This window comes from Sus scrofa, chromosome 6 (genome assembly GCF_000003025.6).
Source record: "Sus scrofa isolate TJ Tabasco breed Duroc chromosome 6, Sscrofa11.1, whole genome shotgun sequence".
Taxonomy (NCBI): Eukaryota; Metazoa; Chordata; class Mammalia; order Artiodactyla; family Suidae; genus Sus; species Sus scrofa.
The window spans coordinates 49,560,373-49,585,513 of NC_010448.4; the positions used below are offsets into that span (position 1 = coordinate 49,560,373).

The following is a 25,141-nucleotide window of genomic DNA, read 5'->3' on the forward strand; positions in this document are numbered from 1 at the left end:
CACAGCAACGCAGGATCCGAGCCACATCTGCGATCTATACCACAGCTCACAGCAACGCCAGATCCTTAACCCACTGAGCAAGGCCAGGGACCGAACCCGCAACCTCATGGTCAGATTCGTTAACCACTGCACCACGACGAGAACTCCAGACCTGGATTCTTGAGTGCAGAAGGACAGGACCCCCTTGCTAACACAGACCCACCTCCCTCTCAGACTGAATCCAGGTACAGAACCAGAGGACCTGGCTTCTCAGCTACTCCCCTCTATAAACCCAGCCCTAGAACCCACAAAGAAAAGAAAATCCAAACTCCCAAGAAAACTGGAGCAAAACTAACAGGAAACCAGAAACACAGTGGTCACCTAAGTTCTGCCCAGCTGTGACAGACAGACAGTTCCTTGCTCTTTGTAAGCCCTGGGTTTGGAGCAGAGATTTCTATCCAGGGCCAACCTTCAAGGGGTTTCCAACCCTGGACTCAGGGGAGAGACTCAAACACAGACTGTCACAGTCCCCACCGGCTCCATCAGTGGTAGTCAGGGAGGGCTTCACAGAGGAGGTGATCCAAGGATGAGCACGAGTTTACTAAGCAGAAGAAATATGCAAGGTTGTGCAAGCCAATGGGCAGCAGTCAGGGCTTCTTCCCAACAGAAGTTCAGATGCAAAGTGGGGAGTGGTCTAAAGAGCCTAGAGTGGTCAGCAGCAGATCCTTAAAGGGCCTGGAGTGCAATATGGACTATAAATGAAGGGCAGGGGGAGCCACAGAAGGGCTTTGAGCAGTGGAGGGACAGATCAGTTCAGACACTGAAAGAGTCTAGTGGGAAACTGGGGGATGGACTAAAAAGGGTGAGACTAGAGCCCAGGAAGCAAAAGAAGAGGCTGGGAACAGGGGCCATGAAGATAGGGAGTAGAAGCAGAGGGCGCAGCAGATCGTAGAGCCATAACTGAAGATGCATAAATAAGACTTACTGAGGATGGAGGAGAGGTTACAGAAGAGCCAGGGGATGAGAGGACACTCAGGTCTAATGAGATAATTCATGGAAGCTTGATACAGAGTGTGTGTGTTTCAAGATGACAGAACATGTATTAATGCTGCCAAGGAAAGAAGGGAGGGAGAAACAAAGATGCACAAGAAAGAACAGCTTCCTAAAAGTTTGGGGAGATGGGGGCCCTCACCTTGGAGGTCCCCATTCTCACAAGTGATTTCTGAGTTAAGACCTGTGGTGGGGGAAGGATCCCAGAACTCTCCCTGAAGGTCCAGACCCACTGGCCTGAGTCACAGGTCTCCCTGTCCAGCCCTTAGGACCCCTTGCTCATCTCTGCCAAAACAGTCATCACCCATCCAACCTGTTCTGCCTTCCTATCTCCATCTCAGGAACAGCTCCATCATCCCCAACCCCCCAAGCCAAAGCTCTAGGTCTTTTCCTGGGCACCCCCTCATCTCAGAGCCCATTGGGCCCCATATTGGTTTTTTTCTGCCTCCTGCCGGTTCCCTACCCAAGCCAACTACTACCAAGGACTTCCAGTCTCATTCCTCCAGTTCTGGCTCCAGCCCTGAGTCAGGCTTCCCTGCTTTAAACTATTCCATGGATCCTTATTACCCCTCCCGACCAAAACAAAACCCAAGCTCCTCAGCCTGGCCTCTACCCAGCCCTTCATCTCTGCCAGCTTTACCCGTCTGGCCTTCCACTTGAGCATCTATACACAGTACCCTCCTGCAAGCCCCCGTCTTTGCTCATGCTGAAACACCCTCCCCACAGTCTCTTCTCCAGCGGTGCTTGGTATCTTCTACTCCTCTGATATCCAGCTCCAACAGCTCCTCCGGAAACCCTTTCCTGACCCACTAAACCCCCAAAAGACTCTTCCGGACGCTCCTGCTTCTGCACACCCCTGTACATCAATATGTGGGTCTATCCTCCCATTTGACCTTGGCTCCTGAAGGGCAGAGCCCAGGTCTGATTCACCTTGGTCACACCATTGCCCAGCACTAGGCTTGGAACACTGGAAGACCCAGAAAATGTTCAACTAATAGGTGGTTGAGCATGTTAATGAGCAAGTGTGAGTGAGGAACTTAATGAGGGCAGGAAGGACTGAATGTATGGGTGAGCAGGGCGTGTAGGGGCAGAAGAGAATCAGGTTTAGAGTGGGAGGAAGGGAACGAATGGATGGATGAATTTCTGAGATCATGCATGCATCCCGGACTCAGTCTCTCTCCTCCCAGCTAAGCTCCCCGCTCCGCCTCGTGCCTCACCAAACAAACCTCACCGTTTCCCGCTCGAGCTATGTCCAGGATCCCAATGTGAGGCGTGCTATGAAAGGCTTATCCGGCCAGACTTGCAGAACCTGTCCGCTCAAGGGCCCCTCCAGCGTCCACGACACCAACCCGGCAAGGGCCCAGCCTATTGGCCGACTGTTAGGACTGGCAGAGACTGGCGTCTTCCAGACCCTATCGCTGTCCGACTTGGGCTGTAGGCACCACCTACTAAGGAACGCGCCCTGCCCTGAGTGGCTCAGGGAGTGGAGGCCGAGTGCCTATTGGCTAGAGGATAGTGACTGACGTTGTGGGTACCTTATCACAGATCGACTCCAGGGCGTGCTCGAGTGTCAGACACGCCTCTGCAAAGAGAAATGGGAGAGAGCTGAGCGCGAGGGTTAATTGCAGAAGGACCGGGAATAAAACTTCTGGCTGCCACGTAGCTGGGCTGTTCGACAGCCTGAACCTGTCCTGAATGGGTCTTGAGAGGCAGAATTCGTTGGAGGAGGGGCTAAGGAGCCTAGGCTTCTGGGTCTGAGATAGGAGGAGGTTGAGCGGCTAGGATTCCTGGATCTCGAGGGAGGAGGGAGCTATGAACCTGAAGAGTCTTGCTCTAGGAACGGGGACTCCAAGGATGACAGATTCGTGGTTCAGGATTTTATTAGCTATTTATGGTATTGGGGCCAGGCTTTGTCCCCAGGCAAGAGTTCTGGGTCCTGACTTGGTGTGTGGACCAGAGATGCAGAGGAAGAGCTTAGAAGAAGCTCTGGCCTCCATAACTCCCTTTCTTCATCCCCAAAAGGGAAGCCAGGGGCGGGTGCAGGGTAAAAAAAGAGCCCACAGCAGGAGGGTACCTGAGACTCATGTGGAAGCACAGAGAAAAACAGGTACCAATTGAGATATTAAAATACTAAAAGCAATAATAACAATAGAGCTCTCTTGTATGGAGTTTACTGTAATTTGACATAATCATCTCATATCTTTCTCATTGCAGCTCTCAGAGATCGAGTTGGTTTTTTTTTTGTTTTTTTGTTTTTTGGTCTTTTTGCCTTTTCTAGGGCTGCTTCCCACGGCATATGGTGGTTCCCAGGCTAGGGGCCTAATTGAAGCTGTATCCGCCGCCGGCCTACGCCAGAGCCACAGCAATGCGGGATCCGAGCCATGTCTTCAACCTATACACCACAGCTCACAGCAACGCTGGATCCTTAACCCACTAAGCAAGGACAGGGATCAAACCCGCAACCTCATGGTTCCTAGTCAGATTCGTTAACCACTGTGCCACGACAGGAACTCCCTAGTTGTTATTATTATTGTTCCCACTTTGCAAGTGAGAAAATTGAGAACTGGTAAGGAAGAATCAAGATATAGATGTAGGAGTTACTGTCTTGGCTCAGTGGTTAACAAGCCCGACTAGCATCCATGAGGACATGAGTTCAATCCCTGGCCTCCTTCAGTGGGTTGAGGATCTTGCATTGCCCTGACCTGTGGTGTAGGTCACAGACGTGGCTCCCATCCTGCATTGCTATGGCTCTGGCGTAGGTGGACCACTACAGCTCCAATTTGACCCCTAGCCTGGGAACCTCCATGTGCTGCAAGTTTGGCCCTACAAGACAAAAACAAAAACAAAAAAACAATATAGATGTAAAGAGACAGGAGAGGAGTTCCCGCTGTGGGAACGAAGCTGACTAGTGTCCATGAAGATGTGGGTTCAATCCCTGGCCCCTCTCAGTGGGTTAAGGATCTGGCATTGCTGCAAGCTGCAGTGTAGGTCAAAGACACAGCTCAGATCTGGTGTGGTTGTCGCTGTGGTGTAGGTGGCAGCTGCAGCTCCAATTTGACCCCTAGCCAGGGAACTTCCATATCCTGTGAGTGTAGCCCTAAAAATAAGACAAAATAATAAAGTAAAATAAAGAGGAGAGAAACCAAACACAGGTCGAGATAAACAGATAAAAGCAGGCCCAGGGATGGGGAAAGACAAATTAGGAGTTTAGAATTAATATATACACACTACTATATGTAAATAGATAATAAACAAGGACCTACTTATAGCATAAGAAATTATATTTTGTAATAACTGATAAGGGAAAAAATGTGGAAAAAATAGTATTTGGGAGTTCCCACTGTGGCACAGCAGATTAAGGATCTGGCGTTGTCTCTGAAGAAATGTGGGTTCAATCCCCAGCACGGTACAGTGGTTGCTGCAGAGGTGGCTCAGATTTGATCCCTGGCCTGGGAACTTCCAAAAGCCACAGGTGCAGCCGAAAAATAAAAAGTTATATTTGTATGTATAACTGAATCATTTTGCTATACTCCTGAAACTAACACAGCGGTGTAAATGAACTATACTTCAATTTTTTTTTTTTTTTGGTTTTTTTAGGGCTGCACCCACAGCATATGGAGGTTCCCAGGCTAGGGGTCCAATCGGAGCTGCAGCCTCCAGCCTATACCATAGCTCACAGCAACACCGAATCTTTAACCCACTGAGCGAGGCTAGGGATGGAACCCCACATCATCATGGATGCTAGTCAGATTCATTAGCCGCTGAGCCACAACAGGAATTCCTATACTTCAATTTTTTAGAAATTTTTTAATTAATATTTTTTTAAAAAGGCCCAGAGAGAGAAGAAAAAGTAGACAGTGAAAAAAGAAGAGGGACTGAGAGCTGGGACCCCTCAGGAGTGGGGGTGGAGGGTTGGAGCCTGGGACTCCCAGGTCCTGGAGGAGGGAGGACCAGGGATGGGGACGCCCAGGTAGCTCCTCCTCGACTCTTAGGTACCAGGCTTGTTCAGCCCTTCTTGATTTGAGTGTTGGGCCTGGTTGGGGTCAGAAATAGTGACTAGGAGAGCACAGGGGTGTCATTATCCTATCAGGAGATACTAAGAAAACCATTCATAGGGGTGCCCCTGGCCTGGGAGGATCCTTTCCCCATGGCCTCTGTTCTTTGATCTGGACATATCAAGCCTCAAGCCGGTCCTCTCTGTCCCTCCCCAGGGCTGCATCCCCAACACTCAGAACTGTCACTGAGGCGCCCACTGTGAACACAGACGGGCTACTGTGGGGGCAAGGAAGAGCTTTCCTGATGGGTCTTCATCAGCCTGAGCCTCTCTGCTTTCCCCCAGACCTTGAATCAATGCCTGCCGAGGTCCTGGCACATGGCAGGTGCTCAGCAAATACTTATGGAATGGATGGACAAACATCCACATCTCTCTGTGCAGCTCTTCCTCGGGCCTATCCCGCCATCTCTCTCCGTGTCCCCATCACCTTCTTTCTCATCCTCCTCCAGGTCTCACCTGGCCCCTCCCACCTTCCCTTTCACCCCGGTATTTCTCCTGAAGTCACTGGGCCCACCAGCCTCATGAGGGAGAAACTGCAGCCCCTTCTGGAATGAGGTCATCCTATGGGGCTTGTAAAGAAGTGGCTGAAAGAGGAGTTCTCAAGAACCTAGGTACAGGCACACTCCTGGCACCTCAAAGACAGAAATGCAAGATCTCGGCAAACATGTCCTCACAACACCTGCTTGGTGTGATCTTACTTTTACAGCCAGAAAATCACACACCTGGCAAATGCACACGAACACACACTGAGCACACAATCGTGGGATCACCAGCACTGACAACACACAGAACATTCCACATGCAAAGCAAACACACCAGTTATGCAATTAAATGCCCAACCACAGATCGGCTATTCGTCTAATCCCTACTAGGACCATGAACGAAGATTTGGTTTCATTCACTATTGTATCCCCAGCAACTAGAACATCATCATCCTCCTCATAAACACAGACTGTTTCCTGTGGGCCAGGCACAGTTCTTTTTTTTTTTTTTTTTTTGGTCATGCCTGTGGCATGTAGAAGTTCCTGGGCAGGGATCAAACTCGTGCCACAGCTGTAACTAGAGCCATAGCGGCGACAATACTGGATCTTTAACCTGTTGCACCACCAGGGAACTCCTTTTCTTTTTTTTAGGCACAATCCTTTACATGAATTAACTCATTTAATTCTCTGCACATTCACAACAACCCATTTTGTAGATGGAAAAACTGAGGTCCAGGAAGTTTAGTGATTTGCCTGAGGTTTTACAGTCATTAAGAGGCCATCAAGGGAGTTCCCATCATGCATGGCTCAGTGGTGGTAAATCTGACTGGTGTCCCTGGGATTCGATCCCTGGCCTCACTCAGTGGGTCGGGATCCAGCACTGCCATGACTACAGTGCAGGTCGAAGACGTGGCTCAGATCTGGCATTGTTGGGGCTGTGGCATAGGCCGGCAGCTAAAGCTCTGATTCAACCGCTAGCCTGGGAACTTCCATAGGCTGCAGTGAGGCCCTAAAAAGATTAAAAAAAAAAAAAAAAAAAAAAAGGCCATCAAGATTCGAACTAAGGTTTTCTGGCTCTGGAGTCCATTGGACAAAACTACCACTCAAAAAATAAGTCCTGCCTTAATCTAGTCAGAATTATAGAAACTTGATAACTGAAACTGCACCCAAACACAGGTGCACCCTAGGGAGAATCACAGGAGGGCAATACAGATGCACAAATAGAAAAGACCCCCTTGGAGTTCCTGTTGTGGTGCAGCGGAAATGAATCCAACTAGTATCTACGAGGATGCAGGCTTGATCCCTGGTCTCTCTCAGTGGGTTAAGGATCTGGCATTGCCATGAGCTGCGGTGTAGGTTGCAGACCGGGCTCCGATATGGTGTTGCTGCACTTGTAGCGTAGGCCAGCAGCTGCAGCTCCAATTCAACCCCTAGCCTGGAAACCTCCATATGCCTCAGCCCTAAAAAGAAGGAAAAAAAAAAGACCCCTTTACATGTCACACCCCAGAACAAGGGAACATGCAAAAAGAGACACATCTTGATAATCCCCATACAGATACACAGCACCCAGAGAGGGACATACCAGGCACAGATACAACACACCCAAACCCAGACACGGTGACACACCCAGAGCTGCTCGAGTCCCTCCTGTTCCACTCCCAGCCCTGCTGGGCTAGCCCTCGAGGAAGCAAGTGACAGGCTTAGAATGGGAAGGGGGCCACCTCACTTGCCAGCTCAGCCAGACCGGTTCCACCAGAGCCATTGGATGGCACCACCCGGCTTGTGAAACCTACATTGGGCAACTGGACCCTGACCTGGCCTGGACATCTGAATTCAGGGGAGAGAGGGGCTGGGAGCCTGGACTCCTGGGTTCTGAAGGAATAGGGGCTGGGTGCCCAGTTCATGGATTCTAGGGGAATGGAGGAAGGATTCCTGGTTCTGGAAACAGAGGGGCCCAGGCATCTGGATTCCTCTGTCTTTGAAGGTAAGTTTCCAGATTTAGCAAATAGAAATATAGGACACCAAATTCACCTAGAATTTCAGATAAACAGCAGAGACTTTTTAAATATGTCCCATCCAATACTGGGGACCTACTTATACCAAAAAAAAAAAAAGTATTTGTTCTTTATCTGAAATTCCAATTTAACTGGACATCCTGTATTTTACCTGGCCACCCTGTTTGAGGAGGTTGGAGGCCAGATGCCTAGAGACTCTGCCATAGTCACTCCTCTGCCCCTGGGCTTCCCCTCTTCCTGCCCACTGCCCTCCTCTTCACTCCCCAAGCAGGCCACCTCACAGTTTCCCCAATCCCAATTTCCACATCTACATGAGTTGCTGTATCAAACTAATTGGGGCTCCTAAGCTGTGTCAGAGTTGGGAGAGGAAACTTGAGGACAATTCAGGTTGTCACCTTGGGAGCCCTAGGGTCTGACCCTGAGTCACCTGCAGCCCATGATCTGGAGAGTTGGGGGATGGGGCCCTGTGGCCGCTCCACGGGGCAGGCCTCAAAATAGGGAGAGATGCTGAGATTGGAGGCAGAGACTTCAGGATAAGGGAACTGAAACACAGCTTGGGAGAAGAGAGACTCAGAAATGAGGAGACAGAGAACCAGAGAAATTTGGAAAGATTTGTAGAAATGAGGAAAGACGAGAAGAGAGATCTGGAGGCAGAGATGCAAGATGGGGGTCAGAGACACTAGAAAAGAAGTGGGGAGATGTTCCCCTGACATTCAGGCTCCCTGACCAAGTGATGGACACACACAGGCAAGATGCTGAGTGCTGCTCTTAGGTCCAGGGACAAGGACAGCAAGCTATCTGGGTGGTGCCAGGAGACCAAGGCTTAGAACCTGGTGTGTTGGACCAACAGGAGGGGGAGAATTAGGATCCCAGGCCAACAGGGTGATCCACCTCATCACCTCATTCCCATCCCTAGTGAGGTGACAACACTACCTTCTCTGTAGGTGACACCCCAATTTTACGGCACCTCCTACATTTTTTGGGGTGCCACCCGTGCTGGGAACCCCACCCGGCTCTAATTCTGCTTCCCTCACTGAGTCACCTCCAACCCCGCCAGGCCTGTTGGGGGGAGACTTTGTTGACTCAAGCATCCAGGCCCCCAGCTCTTTCGTCTCCCAGGAACCCAGCAGTCTGGGTATCCCAACACCCCTATGCCACTCAGGGATGCAGCCTAGCCTAACCCTAGGAGTCTGGACCACCAGCCCTCTCCTTCCTCGTCCTAGGAATCCCAGCCCCCAGTTCTCCCCTCTGCTAGGATTCAGATGTCTTAGACCACATCCACCTCCTTCAGGAAGCACAAGTTTCTCAGTCCCCAGACTCCTTCCCAATTTGGAGTTGGGTGCAATGTGTTTATGCACATGTGTTCCAGCACGAGTCCCCAAAACACACTGCCCCCCATGTGCCTGGTGGCCCTGAATGGGAGGACAAGGCCCCCTCACTAAGGCCTCACAAAGGGTGAAGGGAGAGGGAGCCCTTTCTTGTCTCCCCCATTTCCCTTCCCTCTAAGCCACTGCTTGACCAGTGGCCAGAGCCTCCACCCACCAGCCCCTCCACCTTTCCATCTTCAGGTCTTTTCTCCGAATCTCTGTCTCCGCCTTTCTTGTTATTTCTCCCAGATCTTTGTGCCTCTCTGTCTTGGCGTCTCTCTCTCCATCTTCCCATCTCTCTCCATCTCTCTGAATCTCTGTCTCTCTCTCTCCTCTGGCCCCTCCTGCCTCTGTCTCCCATTCCTTCCCCATCTCTCTCTCTCCCCCTTTTGGTCTCTGTACAGCTGTGCCCTTGAGCCTCCCCTCTGCCTTCTCTTTCCACCTCTCTGTCTCTCTGCCCACTTCCTTTTCTATCTCTACTCCCAGCTCATCATCCCTGGACCTCCTGCCCCACAACTCCCGAGGTCCTCCGGGAGTAGGGGGAGTGGGGGAGTGGGGGGGTGGGGGATGGGGAGAGAGGGAGGGAAAGTCCCGGTGAGGGGAAGAGTCAGCCAGACAGGCTTGGCTCCCTAGACACCTTTGTCAGAGCCCCGCCCAGGGCCACATGGCCAGCCTGGATATAAGCAACTCCTGGCCCAAGACTGAGAACTCAGTGCCTGCTGTCACCTACACCTCTGTCTCCATCATCACCGTTGCAGTCCCGCAGGTAGGAGCAACCACCCGCAGCCCTCTGCTCAGAGGTTGGTGCTTTCTTCCCACCCAGCTCCACGCACATCTGTCTCCTTATAAATCTGTTTACCTCTCTGGACACCCCTGTCTTTCTCAATGTCCCTGGTGACCCCCTTCTCAACCTGATGGCACTGGGTTGAATTTGGAAGTCCTGGGGCCTAGTTCCCTTCTACTGACTCTCTTGGCTGGGCCATCAACTGTGGGACATTTCTCTTCACCTCACTGAGCTTCAGTGTTCTATCTGTGAAATGGGCTTGCAGAAAAGTCAAAGTACTGGGCAGGTATGAGTGTTACTGGTGGCATCTCTAGCAGTATGTGGCTCTGACGTCTTTTTCCTCCTGTTTCTGACTCTGCCTGTCTCTGTCTCTTGGTCTCTCTCTCTCTCCAGCTCTGCCTCTGGTATGAGGAGGGTCCTCTGGGGTCTGTCGGGCAGCTGCACATTGATGGGCGAATTTCTCGCCCCGACCCCATCCATCCCTGTCCCAGGTCTCTCGTGGCTGGCAAGGTGACTTGGCCTCTTTCTCCCCCAGCATCCTTACCCCCAAGAACCCAGCCCCCAGTGCCCCTGCCCCTTGCTCTGCCCTCCCCCAGTATCCAGCATCCCTTGGACAGACTCTGACGCTGTCATCACCACCACCTCTGCGGTCCCCAACGCCAGCCACCTCCTCAGGGCCAGCAAGATGCAGTTTGAGATGCATGACAACGTGAAAGGCAAAGGTGGGATCACTGGATGGACCTGCAAACCTTCAAGTCCCTGGAATATGGCCGTTTCCCTCCCCTGGGCACCCTGGCTTCGAAGACAGACCGCACCTGTTTGCATCCCAGAAGCTCCGAAATGGAGGAATCCAGCATCCCAGGCCCAGACGTGGAGGAGACAGAAACACGTCTCGGCCCCGCCCACATGTGGCGCAGGCCCTTCCCTGACATGCAGGATGCCCCCCGCCCCAGCCCCCGCTGAACCACGTGTGCAGGAGGCAGCAACAACCGGGACAAGCTGGGCTGACCAGGCCCAGATGTAGCAGGAGGGAAGGGGGAAGCACAGTGGCGTCCCCTCAGTGGGCGGCCTAGTGGCCTCGCCCGACTGCCCGGCAGAGGGAGGGGTGGCTGAGGTGTGAGGGCCCAGGAAGTGCTGCGAGGCTGTCCCGCTGACCCCCGTCCTCCACCTCCGCAGCCATGTCCTACCCAGTGACCAGTCAGCCCCAGTGTGCCAGCGGTTGCTACCAGACCCAGCTCAGTGACTGGCACACCGGTCTCACGGACTGCTGCAATGACATGCCCATCTGTGAGTCCCCGCCGCTCCCTCTCCAAGCCCGGGGCGGGGGCGGGGTGGTGTTGGTGGGAAGGGAGGGAAGGTCACTCCCAACCCTCTCCTCGCCCCTCTATCCCCGGCTTCCAACTTTGGGCGCTGAATTCGCACTCTCTAACCCTCAGGCCATCCTTGGATGCCCGACACTCTCTTGGCCTCACACCTTCCAATTTCCACTCAGATTCTCCACGTCCCCAACTCCCCCTTCATACCCTATTTCCCAGTCTCGCCCCCCCCCGCCCCCAACATCCTCAGACCCCTAACTCCCTCTGGGACCTTCGCTTCGCTTTCTCCAATACTCAGTTCCCTCTGGGACATTCGACCGCGCTCCGCTGACCCCCGCTTCGCCCCTCCCCGAGGCGGAGCCGGCGGGGGGCACCCTGCGGGCCGGGCCCTTACAGTGCTGCGTCCGCCCCAGGTCTGTGCGGCACTTTCGCCCCTCTGTGCCTCGCCTGCCGCATCTCCGACGACTTCGGCGAGTGCTGCTGCGCGCCCTACCTGCCCGGAGGCCTGCACTCCCTGCGCACCGGCATGCGCGAGCGCTATCACATCCAGGTGCGCGCGGAGCCCAGGACCCGCGGGAGGAGAGGGGTGGGACTGGCCCCCGGGATCCAAGGCGGAGCGGCTAACCTTTCTCCCACTCTCCAGGGCTCTGTCGGGCACGACTGGGCGGCCCTCACCTTCTGCTTGCCCTGCGCCCTCTGTCAGATGGCGCGGGAACTGAAGATCCGAGAGTAAAGCTCCTCGATCCCTCTCCTTCCCCATCCGCCCTTCTCCGTCCTCTCTTGGGAGGTCCTGCCCCTCCGCCCTCTCCCGCCACCAGAAACGCACCCACAATTAAAAAAAAAAAAAAAAAAAAACCGTAAAACCAACTCCGCCTACATCCTTTTGTCCCAGGGAAGGAATCTGGGTAGAGAAGGAGGTTTGGTGAGGGAGGCGGGGACCCAGGGAAGATGCCTAGGTGTGGAAGGAGTTCCAGAGTCAGTTGGATGTTTGATCTGGGTCTGCTGTGTTCCCACACTGGAGTCTGTTCCCTCTCTTAAGCCAGGGAGTCCTCACTAATAAAGTAAAATCACTAACCCCTTAGCTGCCTACCTGGAGCTCTGCCCAATTCCTGAAACTAAGCAAAATCAGGCTCCTTGGGGATAGTCCATGCACAACCCCCACATAAAGTTAGAAGATTCCCCCTGCTCCTTCAACACCTGTGGACTCTTGGTCGACACACAATTCTAACAGATTAGGGGAGCTCTTTGTCTTCAGGTTTAAACTGCAGGTTTAAAACTCTCCAGAGCTGAAAGGAATACTCAAGGATCACTGGATTCGGAGTTTCCACTGTGGCAAAATGGGATCAGCAGCCCAGGCCTGGCACAGTGGGTTAAAGATCTGGCTTAGGTCAAGACTGCAGCTGGGATCTGATCCCTGGGGGATGTGCTGTGGGGTGGCCAAAAATGAAAAGAAAAAAAAAAAAAAAACCCACCTAATTCAATCCACCCTCTTTATTGCAAATGCAACTAGCCTATTAGAAATGTTAGGATCTCAAAATTGTACAGACTTGGGATTCAGCCTTGACTCTTGCCACTTACTGTGTTGTCTTAGTAAATTAATACACTTTTCAGACCCAGTTTCCCCCTCTGGGGATAATCCCTAATATGTCACATGGCTGCTGTGAGAACAAGAGATGGGACAGATGAAAAGGCTAGAGCGAACTTAACAGACTATTGCTGTTAATATTATAATATTATGTGTAATTTATTTCTATTAATATATTTGTATTATTTGCTGTGCTCTGTGTGTATTCAACCATGGGGTGTCATCACTTAGAACATCTAATAAGCATCTTAAATTTAACATGTCTTAAACCTACCTCCTCACTCCCCCTCCAAACTTGCTCTACCAGTCTTCCGCATCTCAAATAGCAAACCCCTTCCTGTTGCCCGCTTCCTCTCTCACCCAGTGTGTGAACTGTCAACAAATTCTGTTGGTTCTACTTTCAGAATATATCCAGAATACTCCTTTCCACTCTGCTGCCCCCGCCTGGTTCCGGCTACCCTCCTCTCAGCCTACATGAAGGTCGAGGCTCCTGATCGGGGTCCCTGCCCTACCCGCTCCCCTTTTTAGTCTCTTCCCCACAGAGAAGCCCTGTGGACACCTGAGGTGGATCCCATCCCTCCTGGCTCAGAATCCTCTCCTGGCTCCTCCTGCACAGAGCAAAAGCCAGAGTCCTCACAGTGACTCAAGGGCCTGCTCATTCCCTCTGTGCCCTTGTCTCTTTACTCTCTCTGAACCACAAGGAGGCTCTGCTGTTTCTCTGGAATGCTAGGCACATTTCCACCTCTGGATCTTTGCCTTGGTTGCTCCCTCAACTTGGAATTCTTTCCTCAGATGCCCCTATGGCTCACTGCCTCACATCAGCTCGTTTGCCATCTTCGGAGTGAGGCCCTCCCCTCTACCTGACATTGTACAGCAAGTACCAACCCCCCACCATGCCCCTCCTTTACTGCCTTATTTTTCTGGTCACTTTTCAATGTGCCAAATCTCTACTTATTACCTGGCTCCCCACTGACTTGTCTGCTCCACGAGAGCAGGGACCTTGCTCACAGCTATGTTCCAGAACAGTGCGGGGCTCAGTGTGGGTGGAGACAAGCGTGGTCAGGGGTGGGAGGCACTGGCTTAGAAAAGGGAAGTGATTTTAGAGGTGGGGGGGGGGCAATGGAGAATCAGACAGGCTTGTGTCAGAATGTGGACTTGCCTACTTATCTGCCCTGAGTTCTTAGGCAAGGGACTTAATTTCTGAAACTGCAAAACGGGGGAACAAGCCAATACCTCCCAGCAGTGATGTTGGCAAGATTAAAAGACTCATGATGGAGTTCCCTGGTGGCTCAGCAGGTTAAGGATGCAGCGTTGTCACTGCTGTGGGAAGGGTTTGAGGCCCTGGCCTGGGAATTTCTCTGTGCTGTGGGTGCAGCCAAAAAAAAAAAAAAAAAAAAATTGGTGCCAAGCACCCAGCACAGCACAGTGCTGGAGTGCTGCAGGCCTTTGGTAAAATTTCTCTCCTTTCCTGAAGTCCCTAGGACATCAGTGGCCACACATGGGCTAGAATCCAGGTTCCTAGCCTCCAATGTCCAGGCATTCACTTCACCACGAGCCTCTTGCCTTCAGGTGTGTGGACACCAGGGCAAGGTGCCAGCCGAGGGGCTGACCTGGAGAAAGGAGGAACACATGCTGTGGGGCATCTGTGCAACGGTGACAGGACTTGGAGGGGGGTCCCAGAGGAAAAGTCCAGTCAGAATGCAAACACCCTGCTTAAGGAAGGCAAAGTCACAGGGTGGAGGAGTCGGGAAGAACCACCTTAGTTCTTTTCTGGTTACACAGGATGACCCCACTGGCCTCTGGACCCCTTAAGGCAGCATGTCCCACTGCTGGTTAGCTCCCCAGCTGGGAAACTCTACCTTATCCCAAGCAGATATTGGCCTTTTTTTTTTTTTTTTTTTAAAGGCTGAACCTGTGGCATATGGAAATTCCCAGGCGAGGGGTCAAATCGGCCTACGCCAGAGCCACAGCAACAAGGGATCCAAGCTGCGTCTGCAACCTACACCACAGCTCATGGCAATGCTAGATCTTTAACCCACTGAGCGGGGCCAGGGATCAAAACTGCATCCTCATGGATACTAGTCAGGTTTGTTTCCGCTGAGCCATGACGACTCCAGATATTGGCCATTTTGAATACCTGCCCCTAGCACCTGCTCTGTGCTGAGACGGCTCTTGGCTAGTCAGCCTATGCTAAGTAAAGCAGTCCTTCCTTGTGCTATGGGACAGCCTGGTGGTCAGGATATGAGTCAGAAGGTCAGGGTTCAAATGGCAGCTGTCACTCAACCGCTAAATCAGGTCTATGAACTCGTCTTCTCTGTGAGATGGGGATTACACGGAACCTACCTCATAGTTTGTGGTCGGAAAAATCAAGTGAAACCACAGCAGTAACATGCCAGGCGAGCCATCCAGCACTGGTAGTCAGGAATGCAAGTTCACAGTCAGGTCTTGGAGGTTAGGCACCGCCACCAGCTTAGAAAGGCAAAACGTGTGGGCAGAGTAATCCCTGAAAATTCCTCAAGTTGCTTTTACAAAGTCTGAAAATACCACGATCTTCACGGGCCACCTTGGAGACTCACAGGCCCCTAAATCTAACACATGGCTGTGTGCTTACCTCAGTATCACATGAAAACAGCCAGCCTGTGCTTAGGGGCTGGGCTGTGCAGAAAGGTCACTGGTGAACACTCCCAGCAAGACTCAAGCTGACTGAGCCCGAGGGGACAGAGGTCTCCCATTCCTTCCCACCTCCCCTCATTATGGGGTCTTGCCTACCCAGGGGGCTGGCACACCCATGATGCTCTCCATTTGGGCGGTGTGAGTGCACCTGAGTTAGAGAAAGCTCACCGTGCTGGGGCCTCGTTTCCGTCTTTCTGCTGCCTGAACTCCTTACACCAAGGGCCGGAATAAAACCTGAACCTGGGATCGAGGCAGTCTGTCTTTCTTCCTGAGCAAGCAGGGGTCTCTATGTGACAGGGAACTGGGCAGGGGTCAAAGGCTTCACTGACCTCAGGTCACCTTGGTTCATCACTTCTGGGGAACAAGAGCTTCAGCAGCGCAACCCCCAGCCCTGATGGGACAGCCAGGCCCAGGCCACAAGGCTTGGAGGGGGTACGGGAAAAGGACATTTATCCCACTTAACCAGCACTTTGGTGCTGGGCCAGCAAGATTCTCACGCTGTTCCCAACCTTGGTTTCATGCACACACAGCCCGCCTGGGGCAGCATCTCAGACAGAGCTTTGTCTCCTCTTGCCCCCTCTGAGCAGAGTGACCTTGGCCCTGGGGTCAGGAAACACCACCTGAGCCTTGTCCCTCCAGCCTAGTGGTGGCAGCAGCAGTGTACCTGTTCTGGGTCACCCCTGGTCTGCCTCACTCCTGTCTCTGGGCAGCAGCACCCAGTTCTGTTTGCTGCAACCCTCGGTGTGGCTTCTGTTCCCCTGGTTGGACCTAACTGAAGAGGTGTCTCTAAAGGGCATCCAGAATCTAAAACTTGACCCCTGCTCTTCCCCCACAGCCCATCTGCCCCATCTTAATAAACAACCCCCCCATCCACCCACAGTTCAGGACACAAAGTTGGGGTCTTCCTGGATTCCTTCCTTTCCTCATGCCGGCATCCAGACCATCATTACATCCTTCTGCCCACAGCCTGCATCTGTCCCTGACTCCTCCTCTTATGGCCACTACCCTGATCTGTCCCCATCTCTTGGCCCACTGCTGCCACTCTCACCTGCTCCAGTCCATCTTCCACACACAAGCTGAGTGACATCTTCAACATGTATGCTGGATCCTGCCATTCTCCCTCATAAAACTGGCAAATGGCTGCCCGACGCCCTGAGAATAAAACTCCCAGCCCTGTCGGGGGCCCACAGACCCCTGCCTGAGCCAACTTACTCTCTTCACACTTGATCTGGGCCACACTGGCCAGCTCTCCCACCCCTCCGATGACACAAGCTTCTGCCCTTATAGTTCCCTCTGCCTGGAACCCACTTCTTGCAGCTCTTCCCACAGTCCGTTTTCTTTTTTGTTCCCCCCTTTTCTGGCCACACCCATGGCATGCAGAAGTTCCTGGGGCCAGGGACTGAACCCACACCACGGCAGCAACCCAGGCTGCTGCAGTGACAACACGGAATCCTTAACCTGCAATGCCACAAGGGAACTCCTCAGTTTCCTTCTTAAAGTCTGGCTTTGCAGAATGACCGGCTGACCACCCTGAGGTCCTGCGCAGCCACACCCTGTGGATGTCTCACAGCACGTGTCCCGTTCAGAAGGGATCTTATCCTCTGCATGTGTGCACGCATGCCCACGGTCTCCCTTCACCAGAACCCGAGGTCCACAAGATCAGGGGACCTTGGCTGTCTCAGCTCCCACTCTGCCCAGTGCCTTCAACAGTGCCTGGCACATAGTAGGTATTCAATAAATAATTGTTGAATGCAGATCAAAGAAGGCCCTGTCTGGGGACCCCTCTCCCCCCATCAGAGGAAGGAAACCAAAGTCTCTGAGGACACAGTGTCCCAGGTAGAGGGATCCAAGTCCGGGGTGGTCTCAACTGCTGTGGCTGAGGATCCCGCCACGGGTCAGAGGGACATGCTGGTGAGGTTGTCCTGGCTCAACAGTCCCTTCCGGCCTGCACCAGCCCCGTGCCCACTGCCCCCAGCACCGCCGCCACCCCCACAGTACTCGTGCAGCCTGTGCCGCAGCGTGACGAGGGCTGACCCCAGGCAGGCGCCGTTGGGAGCATGGGGCCCGCCAGGCAGCTGGAGCAACAGTGTGGCCACACCAGCCATGCCATCTTCAGTGGGCTCCAGGGTGATAGGCCCAGCTCGCAGGCCAGCAGTGGTGGCGGGGATGGCCGGTGGGCAGCAGCCCCCTCCCACAGGCCCCCAGGGCCCGCCGGCCCCTGTCAGCAGCAGGGGGGCCAAGAAGGGCTCAGAGCGGCGGAAGGTGGGTGGCGGGAGCCCGGCCGGCTTCCAGGCGAGGGCTGGGGCAGTAGGGTCAGGTGGGAAGCAGACCGTGACCTTGGCGAAAGGGCGGCTGGCCATCTTGGTCATCTCTTGCAGGTGCCGGCGCTGCTCCTGCCGCTGGTCCAGGGCCTGCTTGGCCTTCCAGAGGAGCACGCAGAGTGAGAGGAAGAGGAAGAAGCAGGAAAAGAAGACGGAGAAGAAGACAAACAAGTCTATGTGGGCCTGGTCCTGCCGGAAGAAGAGCAGGCCCTGCGAGTCAGCCGAGCCATTGGCACTGGGTCCACTTGGGTCTCCCACACCCAGTAGTAGCAGGTAGAAGCGGCTGGACTTGAGGGTGTGGTACTCGTGCGGGTAGGTGATGACCAGCCGGTCCCGCACGCCACGGACTACCAGCACCGCTGATGGCTCCGTGACTGTCACGTAGGTTATCAGGCCCCGTGGCCACACCTCCCGCACTCGTGGCTCCACTGGAGTGGCCGGCCCACCTCCCGTCCCAGGTCCTCCCAGATCCCCAGCGCCCCGGGGCCCACCGTCAGCAGGGGGTGGGGGGGGTGGGGGAGGTGGCGGCGGCTGGATGTGCACAGTGTGGACACCCGTGTCAGGGGCCACACGGACCACGAAGGTGTCATAGGAGGTGGAGACATAGAGGTCCACGGCACCAAAGGTCACGTCCAGTGTCAGGCGGATGTCCACATTGGTGAACTTGGGCTGTACGCCAAACAGGACGGTGCGGCCAGGGCCCAGAGCCCGACGCTTGGGCTCGTGGAAACAGTTGGTCTGGGACGTGGGGTCCAGGCAGCACTCCTGCTCCACGGAGATGAGGCGGTAGCACTGCTGGCCACCCAGAGGGCTCCCGTGGAATGACTCCCGGCATTTAGCACACTGTGGGCAGAGGAGGGGGTGGAGGCGGCCATCAGGGCTGAACTCCGTACCCAGCCCTCCTCCGAGGAGGACTGATATTTCCTACCTATGGGTAAGCAGCCACTGCCCTGGGTTTCCCCAGTGCCCGAGGAGCTTCCTTGTGCCGCCCCCGCCCCGCCTGGGATGCCCTGTCATGGTGTGGACACTAACAGTATCCTACACTCCAGCGCTCCTGTTCCTGGTGCTACCCCAGTGACTATAGCACCCTGATGGGGAGGCCTCTGCAACTCTCAGGAACAACAATGAAGAGCTCTGTTGAATCCTGGCTCCACCTCCTCACCAGCTGTGTGGTCCTGATGAGCAAGTCTGTGCTGCCTCCATTGTATCTATGGCACAGCGCACCAGCTCAGTGGCAGGCACTCCCTCCATAGTAACTACTGCTGCTAGCATTAGAACCTAAAGAAACTGATGTGAGAAAAAGATCTGAATTACTCTCTGAAGTTGTCTGTTTAGACAAAGACCAACAGGCCTTTTGATTATGCATCGAGAATGCAGAAATCCTGGAGTATCTGCTGTGGTGCAGTGAGTACGACTCCAACTGCAGCGGCTCAGGTCACTGCCGAGGAGCAGGTTCAATTCCCAGCCATGCGCACTGAGTTAAAGGATCCAGTGTTGCCATGGCTGTGGCGTAGGTCACAGCTGGAGCTTGGATTCAATCTGTGGGTGGATTCGCTCTGGGTGTGACCATAAAAAAAATTTTTTTTGTCTTTTGTCTTTTTAGGGCCACGCTTGCAGCATATGGAGGTTCCCAGGCTAGGGGTCTAATCAGAGCTACAGCTGCCGGCCTACACCACAGCCACAGCAATGGCAGATCCGAGCTGCGTCTACACTACAGCTCATGGCAACCTCAGATCCTTAACCCACTGAGTGAGGCCAGGGATCGAACCTGCAACCTCAATGTTCCTAATTGGATTTGTTTTCACTGTGCCACTACGGGAACTCCAAAAAAATTTTTTTTAAAAAGAAAGAAAGCAAAAATTCTGGTCTCGAATGGAAATGTTAGGGTCAGTAAAGCTTGCGAAGCTTAGCTGCCAGTTGGGTGGAACTGCATCTTTACAAATATGTTTCTGTAGATGGGTATGGGAGACAGAAGCAAGAGCTTCCCTCTTCTTTCTGGAACTAGAAAGAAGGTAGGTGGATAGAGTGTTAAGAGCTGTACTCCAAGGAGGGAACATGGAAGAACCCCTCTGTGGATGCTAGCCTGCAACACAGTAACCAAATAGGTGATTAGAACAGGGGCTCCAGGAGCCCCTAGCTATGGGCTCAAGGGGAATTTATATCCAGGTATTAGCAATAATAGCACATCTCCAACTAGTCCCATGTCATCAGGCGGGGGCTGTCACTTGAGGGAAAACTTGCCTGAGAACAAAGCCAACACAGAGGAAAGCAGAGTCAAGATCCAGGAAAAGAAAGATTTCTGACTGCACCGAGTAAGCACCTGAATCTGGCCATTCCTGAAGGTAGACTCCAGACCTCAGTTTTGAAAGTTAACACATTTTCTTTTCCTTTTCTTTCTCTTACTCTTTCTTTTCTTTCCTTCCTTCCTTTCTTTCTCTCTCTCTCTTTCTTTCTTTAATGGCCACACGCATGGCATATGGAAGTTCCCAGGCCAGAGACAGAATCTGACCCCACAGCTGTGGCAACACTGGATCCTTTAACTCACATCCCAGGCAGGAGATCAAATCCAAGCCTCTGCAATGACCCAGGCCACTGGAGTCAGATTCTTTTTTTTTTTTTTTAGGGCTGCACTTGTGGCATATGGAAGTTCCCAGGCTAGGGGTCAAATCAGAGCTGTAGCTACCAGTCTACACCACAAACCACAGCAATGCCAGATCTGAGCCTCGTCTGTGACCTACACCACAGCTCATGGCAACACCAGATCCTTAACCCACTGAGCCAGGCCAGGGATCGAACCTGAGTCCTCATGGATCCTAGTCGGGTTCACTACCACTGAGCCGTGATGGGAACTCCTGCAGTCAGATTCTTAACCCATTGTGCCATGGTGGGAACTGCAAAACACTTTCCTCTTTTCCTTAAGCTACCACGAGATGAGTCTTCTGGCATTTGGAACTTATACGTTGTGACTATCTGTAATGGAGTCTGTCTCATAAGCAGCCTGAAAGCCCCTGCAAAAGGCCCGTTTCTGCGTCTCCAGCATCACTGCCCATGACCTGAAACTGACTAGGACTCAGGAATGGTCTATCAAGCTGACCTTCAACCCCATGACCATAGGTATGGGAACCATGTGGTCAGCTGTGCCTGGGCCAGGCTACCTCACCCCACCTCTGACCTCTTGGGGGCACAGGGCCCTTAGCCCCTAACTTGCTTCTCCAGCCCCACCTGGTATTTGTAGCAGTCCCGGCGGTCACTGGGCGAGCTGCCCTGGCATGTGCCCGTCTCAGTGTTGTTCTGACACGGGCAGCCTGTCCCATCCTGCTCGTTGCAGGTGTCCGCATGGCCATTACATTGGCATCTGAGGAGAGGGAGGAAGATGGAGATTAGAGAGCTTCCACGACCTGCAAGGGCCCAGGCTGGATGATGCATATATGAGCTCTGATCTGTGAGTCCAGAAGAGGAAACTGAGGCTCACAGAGGTCAAGCCATTTACCTCAAGGCTGCAGGATTGTTACGTGGCAGAGTCAGGATTAGAACCCAGGTTGGACTGATGCCAGAATTTACTTTCTGACCATCCAGAAGGAAGAGGGGGGAATGGGGAGGCTGACTCCAGGACTCTGCCTCAGGGCCCTTTCTCTGCCCAACAGGGTCTCCACCAGAGCTGCTGTCGCCTGTGTTAAATGAAGCACTGCCCCCTGAGGTACAGGGCTTCTATCTACATCTAGTTCATTGCCCCCCAAGCCCTGTCTCAGGGGGTCTCATCCTTCCCTGACTGAGAGCGGAGGCCAAGGGAGGCATCTGGCTCCCAGAGCCATCCAGCTGAGTCAGGCGGGCTCCCAGGGCCCCCTTCCACTTACTTGGTACACTTTCCTTCGAGGAGGAAGTAGCCGTGAAGGCAGCTCTCGCATTTGTCCCCATAGCTATTATTCTGGCAGTTCACACACACGGCCTCATCTTCACTAGGACCCTCGCTCACCCAATTTTCAATCTGGCCAAGGAAGCACAGATGATCACAAGAGGCTATGGACCAGCACCCCCTCCTTCCTCAGAGTCCAGACCCCAGTAGCCTCCTCCTCCCTCAGACCTGGGAGTTCAGGACCCAAACCTCTTTCACCTTGTCTGGATCCAGCGAGTACTTCTCTGGCTCCCTCCTGGCCATTTCAAGCTCCTTCCTGGAGAGGCAGACGTGGCTGTTGCCACGACAGAAGGCGTGGCAGGGGCGGCAGGTCCCGCCCCCCACGGCTGAACCCACGAACAATGGGAGGCACTGCTCGCAGTGGCTGCCCTGGGAACCAGGGACAGGACAGTCAGAGGGGTTGAGGAGTCGTGGCGGGTTGAGGGTGGGTGGGGGACAGTTCTGAGAGTACCATGGAGGGCGGCAGTGGCTCAGGCCCTCACCTTGGTGCATCCTAGCCTATCTGGCTTCACCCGCACACCTCACTCCCCCTCGGCCCAAAGTGCTGAAGTCCTTTCCAACATGATCCCAAATCCTCTTCTATGTGATCACCCTCCCCGGTCCGGCACCAACTTTGTCCCACTATTCCAGGGCAGCCCCTCTGAATACAAACCCAGACAGGGTCCCCAAAGTCCTCTCATACACCCCTGGGATACGGCTAAGCCACCTCTTGGTGCCCAGCTTACTGGGGCTTAGAACAAGGCTCAAGATGCCTGAGTGTGAGCTGAAGGCAAGGAGAGCCCAGGGTCAGGGCCTGAGGTCCTGGATGGCCACCTTGGTGTGATTGTGGCAGAGCAGGCAGTGGTCACGGGCCCCCACGCCGGCGCACTCGCTGTGGCGGTTGCAGCGACACTCCGTGGAGCAGTTGCGGCCGACAAAGCCGAAGTGGCAGCGGCAGTGGTCAGGCTCCACACATGAGCCATTCACGCAGCCCTGGGCGCACACGGGGCGGCACAGCCCGGTCACGCTGCAGGGATGGGCAGGGGTCAGGGCAGGGCAGCGGTCCACCCCTCCCAAAGACAGACCCAGCCATCCTCAGGGTCCTCACGGCTCCTCAGAGCCCACCCCCACCCCCCACCCTCTTCAAAACTAGTCTCCCCCCCCCAGTCAGTCGCACACCTCTCCTACTCCAGGGTCCAGCCCAGCAGCTCCTCTAGGAGCCACGCCCCCTTCCCAGGACAGGGTTAGTTAACCCTACTAAGTCAACTCACCAATCTTGCCCTCCATGACCTAGTCCCCACCCTCACACCTTCCTGGGCTAATCCCACCACCACATTTTTTTTTCCTTTGGCTGCACCGGTGACATATGGAAGTTCCCGGGCAAGGGATGGACTCCAAGCCACTGCTGCAACGTACACCACTCCTGCAGCAACACCGGATCCTTAACCTGCTGCACCACAGGGGCAACCCACCACCACATCTTGGACTGCTTTCTTGCATCCTGCTTTGGTCCATGGCCCCATCCTTCGCTGCATCCCACAGGCTCTCCCAGCCCACAGTCTGTTTGGCCCCACTCCCCTCTACCCCACCCAAGGCCCCAGTCTGGCCTGCAGACTCACTTGTCCATGGTGTAGCCTGTCTTGCAGCTGCACTCGTAGCCATGGGGCCGGTCATGACAGTTCTGCGTTTCGTTGCAGTCGTGGTGCCCGTTGGCACACTCGTCCTCAGGGGGGCAGGACAGGAAGGCCCAGGAGGCCCCAGGTCGCCCACATGTCAGACCTGGCATGAGGATACAGGGTTTCACCTGTCGGAGCCTCTGTGTCACCCCCCAGCTGCCTAGGCTCTCGTTCTTACTTCCTCTGAGCACCGCCTCTGAGTCCCCAGAGGCCCCCAACGTACTTTATACCAAAGCCCAGGCCAGACCCAGCCAAGGGCCAGCCCCTTACCCCATCCCCAAATCCTCTCACCATCACGGGGGCCGCTGAGTCCACCCTCCAAGCAGTGGCCGCCCCCGTCCTGGCTGCCCCAGGCACACCAGCCACAGTGGGGGCGTCGCAAGCACAGGGCGCACTGGGTTGCCTGAGCACAGCCCAGGGAGCAGCTCTCGGGTCCTCGGAGCAGCCGCCCGCAGCCTCCAGCCATACAGCGCAAGGGCAGGTAGGAGGGGCTCAGACACTACAGGGGAGGGGAAACGGAGGAGAAAGAAAGTCAGAAAACACACCCTGGGTATCTTCCCAGACTCTTCTCAGAGACTTCACCCCTGCTGGCCACAACCAGGTGGACCAAGATGGACAGTAGCTGAGGTCACCACACTCTCTCTCCCTGGCATTTGTAACAAGTTCAAACTCGGAGTTCCCATCGTGGCTCAGTGGTTAATGAATCTGACCAGCATCCATGAGGACGCAGGTTCGACACCTGGCCTTGCTCAGTGGATTAAGGATCCGGCACTGCTGTGAGGTATGGTGTAGGTCACAGACGCAGCTCGAATCTTGGGTTGCTGTGGCTGTGGTGTAGGCTCTGATTCAACCCCTAGCCTGGGAACCTCCATATGCCGTGTGTGCGACCCTAAAAAGCAAAAAGAAAAAAAAAAAAGAAGTTCAAACTGCAAGTCAGGCTATGTATGTCCTTGTAACTAGAAGACTGGGTAAACTAGCTGGCTGGGCCACTTGGATGAACAAATGACAGCGAAGAGGCAAGAATAGAGCAGAGGCAGGAGGCAGACATGAGAATCACACACCCCACTGAAAGGTGGAGGCAGCTTCCCAAGCTCAATGTCCGGTATCTGGTAAGGCCTGCCTGCATTTTCCACCTGGGTCCCAAGAGGGGCCACTGTGCTACTGTAATGGGCCCCCTTTACCCACCCGGTTGGGCTACGAGTGTTTCTTACCATCAAAGAATGGCAATGATCCCAGATGGAAACAGAAACAGGTATCAGGATGGAGGTTGCAAACCACAAGTCTTAAAAGAATATGGACCCTCCTGCTGGGGCAACAGGATTCTCCCACCCTCACCTGGGAAGCTGAGTCCGTAGTCAGGGGCTGCGCAGCGGGCCACGTGCCATCACTTATCAGGTCCTGGGACCAGACATGGTACGCAAAGAAGTTCAGACCCCTGGGAATTTACCTCAGTGTATGAGAGCATTTTAGTTACTGCTCAGGCCTTAAGCAAAGTATAAGAGGAAAGAGATGAGTCTGGGCTGTTTGGCTGGGAGCACTCAGGAAGAAACAAAGCAACCCCGCACTCCTGAAATAGAAAACCCTGACTGCTGCAGCCAGAGCTCTGCGCCCACTGTGCACTACGCCAGCGATGAGCGGAGCCTGGCCGAACTGCCAGAGCCAAATTCTCCTCCGGGTTTGAGCCCAGATCCAAATTTAGTGCACCCCTTGGCAGACAGTGGGGTAATCTGGAAAGAGGTGGGAAGAAAGCCTGAGGCTCCAGTCTGCAAGGCACTTTCCACTGTGACCACGCTTGTGGCCAAATGCGATGCTGCCCAACATCATAGCCTGAACTTCCTATGTTCCTGGAAGAGAGGCAGGAACCGTGCTGTCTGCTGACATATGCCCACAGCCCAGCAAAGGAAGGTACTCAGTGAAGAATTTGGTGAAGGGAGAAAGGGAAGGAAG

General features: G+C 54.0%; 3 protein-coding genes across 17 annotated transcripts in view; 1 reads left to right on the top strand and 2 right to left on the bottom strand.

Annotated features, from left to right (window-relative positions):
* Window positions 1–2,383, bottom strand: part of ATP5SL (ATP5S like) — a 158,538-nt gene extending 156,155 nt beyond the window's left edge. Inside the window, exon 1 of one of the 2 annotated variants that reach the window (XM_021094422.1) lies at window positions 2,261–2,383. The gene's annotated coding sequence lies outside the window, so the exon portion shown is untranslated. The remainder of the gene's footprint in view (window positions 1–2,260) is intronic. The other variant, XM_013988612.2, reaches the window with a different exon arrangement.
* On the top strand, window positions 7,852–13,698 carry CNFN (cornifelin). 10 transcript variants are annotated; one of them, XM_021093304.1, is made up of 5 exons: window positions 7,852–9,747; window positions 10,328–10,453; window positions 10,908–11,018; window positions 11,461–11,597; window positions 11,691–13,698. In XM_021093304.1, exons 1-5 carry the CDS (start codon window positions 9,612–9,614, stop codon window positions 11,778–11,780), a joined length of 600 nt encoding a protein of 199 aa, XP_020948963.1. In that variant the 5' UTR covers window positions 7,852–9,611; the 3' UTR covers window positions 11,781–13,698.
* MEGF8 (multiple EGF like domains 8) overlaps window positions 12,533–25,141 on the bottom strand; it is a 46,216-nt gene continuing 33,607 nt past the window's right edge. For 2 of the 5 annotated variants that reach the window (XM_005655875.3, XM_005655874.3), the window contains 7 exons: window positions 23,486–23,693; window positions 23,138–23,297; window positions 22,353–22,545; window positions 21,738–21,908; window positions 21,481–21,611; window positions 20,849–20,981; window positions 12,773–18,469 (listed from right to left, as the gene is read on the bottom strand). In XM_005655875.3, the coding sequence (XP_005655932.1) occupies window positions 17,201–18,469; window positions 20,849–20,981; window positions 21,481–21,611; window positions 21,738–21,908; window positions 22,353–22,545; window positions 23,138–23,297; window positions 23,486–23,693 (2,265 nt within the window). In that variant the 3' untranslated portion in view covers window positions 12,773–17,200. Of the gene's footprint in view, window positions 18,470–18,788; window positions 18,914–20,848; window positions 20,982–21,480; window positions 21,612–21,737; window positions 21,909–22,352; window positions 22,546–23,137; window positions 23,298–23,485; window positions 23,694–25,141 lie in introns of all 5 variants that reach the window. The other 3 variants (XR_001303681.2, XM_013988615.2, XR_002344663.1) reach the window with 3 other exon arrangements.